Source organism: Buceros rhinoceros, unplaced genomic scaffold, assembly GCF_000710305.1.
Source record: "Buceros rhinoceros silvestris isolate BGI_N320 unplaced genomic scaffold, ASM71030v1 scaffold3790, whole genome shotgun sequence".
Taxonomy (NCBI): Eukaryota; Metazoa; Chordata; class Aves; order Bucerotiformes; family Bucerotidae; genus Buceros; species Buceros rhinoceros.
The window spans coordinates 28,682-32,088 of record NW_010388849.1 but is presented as its reverse complement, the minus strand read 5'-3'; the positions used below and the strand labels follow the sequence as shown (position 1 = coordinate 32,088).

The 3,407-nt window shown below is 53.1% G+C and overlaps 1 protein-coding gene across 1 annotated transcript in view; it reads left to right on the top strand.

Moving 5' to 3' along the window:
• The window catches only part of SGPP2 (sphingosine-1-phosphate phosphatase 2), a gene marked incomplete at its 5' end in the record, with an annotated part of 16,745 nt that extends 13,690 nt beyond the window's left edge, over positions 1–3,055 (top strand). Inside the window, one exon of the mRNA XM_010131508.1 lies at positions 2,510–3,055. Coding sequence (XP_010129810.1) covers positions 2,510–3,055 — 546 coding nt within the window. The remainder of the gene's footprint in view (positions 1–2,509) is intronic.
• Positions 3,056–3,407: the final 352 nt, after the last annotated feature.

The window sequence follows — 3,407 nt, the reverse complement described above, 5'->3', positions numbered from 1 at the left end:
CGGCGTGGGTCCCGGTGGGCTGGCCTGGTCCCTGCAGGTGCTGCCGCACTCCCATAGTGATGGGCGAGAAGCATTTCGAAGCGCCCCAGTCCTGCATCCCAGGCACTGCCTGCAGTTGGATGTTGACCTCAGATGTTTCTCTTTATGTACCTGTAGCTCAGGGAAATAATTGGAAGGACTTGCGGTGTTAGAAAGTCGATAGTGGCCCATTCTTTATGTGCACAGAAACCCGGGAGCTCTGCAGCTGAAGTGGGTAGGAGCGAGGGCTCCCTTCTGTCGGAGCTGGGCTGGGTGAGGCAGGAGGGAGGGATGGAGCCTGCGGAGGACTTGACTGTGCTAAGGGAGCTGGAGTATCCCAGCGGGGAACAGGGAGGTTTTAAGATTTGCCAGTAGTCCTGCACCTTGAGCAAAATTCGTGCCTGCCCTCATTAAAAAATTCCTCTCTAATTGCGGGTTTGGCGGGAGGTTAATCTGTTTACACAGGCAGCCAGGCAAAAATGCGCTTCCTGGGAGCGCTCACAGCAGCTCCACTATCAGGAGAAGCGCGTCCTGGGTGTCCTGGGTCCCTGTCCCAGCAGGAAGAGTCCAGAAAAGCAGTTTTTCCTCATAGAAATCAGAGCCATCCCTCCTCTTCCCATCTCCTCCTTAGTTTAACAGGCGAGGGAGGGAATCCGTTAATTCTGCACTGTGAAATGACTGTGTAAAGTGTTGGTCTCGCACCCACCCACCTCCTCGGGTTGTTCGGAAAGTCCAGTCTCTGCTGGTGCGTACCAGCCCAAGGGGAGTCACTGCTGGGTATGTCCCACGCTCTCCAGGGAAGGAGTCTCCAGAAGGAGAAGCCCATATGCTGGTGGATGGAGGGAAAACCCAAATAGACCCCTGGTCTGCAAATGTTTTTGTTCAGTAAAAACATTTTGGAGCGTGCATGCCCCAATGTTTGTATATTTACTTATGAATTATGAATCAGGTCCATAAATAGAGGCTGTTTGTGCCCCAGCTGGGAACTGCTGGGGTTGGCTGGGTAAATCTGAGCAGAACCTTTATCAGGGAAATGTTCATGTTTGGTTAAACGTCTTGGATTGGAAGAGAAAAGGACACAAACAGCTTCTGAGTTTCACTCACTCGTGTGGAGGGGTAGGGAGGGGACACCACGTATCCGAGGTTGACAAATAGCAGGAGATGGAGGTACCCAGTGGGTAGTTCTGGGGTGTCTGAGCATCAGTGCTGGGAGCAACCCCCAGCTCTTCGGTGATGGTGCAGTTACTCAGGGCTGCCCCAAAACATGCCTTTGCATGTCACGTTACCATCTAAAACTTGGTATGGAACAATGGGTTATTGTGAAATATCGACACCTAAGGGTATTTTACACATTAGACATCGGTGAAAAGCCTTGTATTTCCATGGCTATCCTCATGGCATGGATGAGGGCATAAGCGTAAGTGGAGATTTGCATCAGGAATATGCAAAATGGCTCCGGGAGCTGCTGAAACCCAAACTGTGCTGTGAATCTCTTGCCCGGGAGCTGTGAACAGCTGAAGTTCAGCTGTGGTGGAATAATGCGGTTACCAGAAAGTCATTAAGTATCTCTGTGGTGAAAAAGTCCCCTCATTCCTGCCTGACTTTAAGCGAAGTTCTCATCAATAACTCGTTTTAGACTGTGGCCACGGTAGCAGGCAACTGTTGTGACTCGGTGGGAGAGACACACTCTGGAGAAGAGGATGCTTCCTCGTGGTGGAACTCTGCTGCCTCCGGAGCAATGCTGGGAGAGCAGCACCGGGGAACTGGTTCTGTCGCTTTTTGTCTGGCTGCTCTCCTACCAGCAATGGCTTTTGTCAGGGGTTACCGCTCGTCTCCTTCCCCAACCTTTGTGGCTGACAACAATCGGGTTCTCAAAGCACCTTATTTGCCTCTGTTAATAAAGGAGGTTTTAACACCGTGCTTGCCTCAGGCGCTTTGCTGCAAGCCGGGGTGACAAATTTCTTCTGGCTGCCTTCCTGCCCAGCGGTGCCGACCTCTGGCTGAAATCGCGGCACAGGCACCACGTCCTGCAGCCCTGTGCTCTGTCCGTCCCCAGAGCCTGTGTTCCTGGGCTGGGAGCTTGTCTCTGACACAACAACGAGCGAGCGATAACCCTACTGATGCCATCAAAGCACAGGTAGGGTTATGGGAGGAGCGGTTTGCCGCGATACCCTCCCTGCGATGCCTCTTTTGAGGTCGCAGATGGAGTGCACCCTTAAAACCTGAAAGCAGGTGAGGGGAAGAGTCTCACTTGTTCAGTGGAAAAATATGGGTCAACAGACACATTGACTTGGACAAGGCCGAGGCTGGGCTCGGGGGTTGTCCTGTTTGGGTCAGCACAGGCTATCACTGAGGCTGGACGGTGCCATCGCTGTGACGTCAGGGTGTGCCTCCGCTGCTGCGCGCCCACGAACGCAGACCCTGGTCTTTTGTCATCCCCTGAGACCATCTGTTTTGCCTCACAAAGCTTCTGAACGTGCTCTCTCTGCAGGACGTGATCGGCGGAGCACTCATTTCGGCCGTGCTGCTCGTGCTCCTGTACCCTGCGTGGGACACGATCGACCACTTGCTGTTAACCAGTCCCTTCTGCCCACTGGTTTCCATAGTCGTGCCTCTCATCTTGTGCTACAACTACCCCAAACTGGACTATTACAGCCCTACCAGGGCAGACACCACAACGATCCTAGGAGCGGGAGCTGGAGCAACGGTGGGATTTTGGTTAAACAACCAGTACACAGCACCAGCCTATACCAGTGAGAACTTCCAGCTTGGACTTTCCCTGGTCATCAGTAAGATGGTGGTGGTCGTGCTAGCCAGGTCCTTTGTAGGGATCCTCGCTGTCCTGCTGACGCGGCAGCTGATGAAGAGCGTGGTCCTTGGCGTGCTGGGTTATCGGTACAAATTCCCCATTGGCGACCTGGAAGCCCGGAGGCGACTGGAGGTCGAAGTGCCGTATAAATTTATCACGTACTCCTCCGTTGGCTTCAGCGCCACCGTCATCGTGCCGTGGCTGCACGAGCTGTTGGGACTGATGTGAGCGCAGCGCCTTCCTCCCAAAGTGACGTGTGGTACCGCCACTTGAGGGATGCAAAGTTGATCAGGGCTGGTGACTTGACCAAAAAGTGTTTTGTGCCTTTCTGCACTGGTGGGGTGGGTTGTCCCTGGCTGGACGCCAGATGCCCACCAAAGCTGCTCTGTCACTCCCCTCCTCAGCTGGACCGGGGAGAGAAAATACAATGAAAGGCTCGAGATGAGGACAGGGAGATCACTCAGCAATTACTGTCACAGGCAAAACAGACGTGACTTGGGGAAAAATTAATTTAATTTATTACTGATCCAGTCAGAGTAGGATAATGAGAAATAAAACCAAATCTTAAACCACCTTCCTC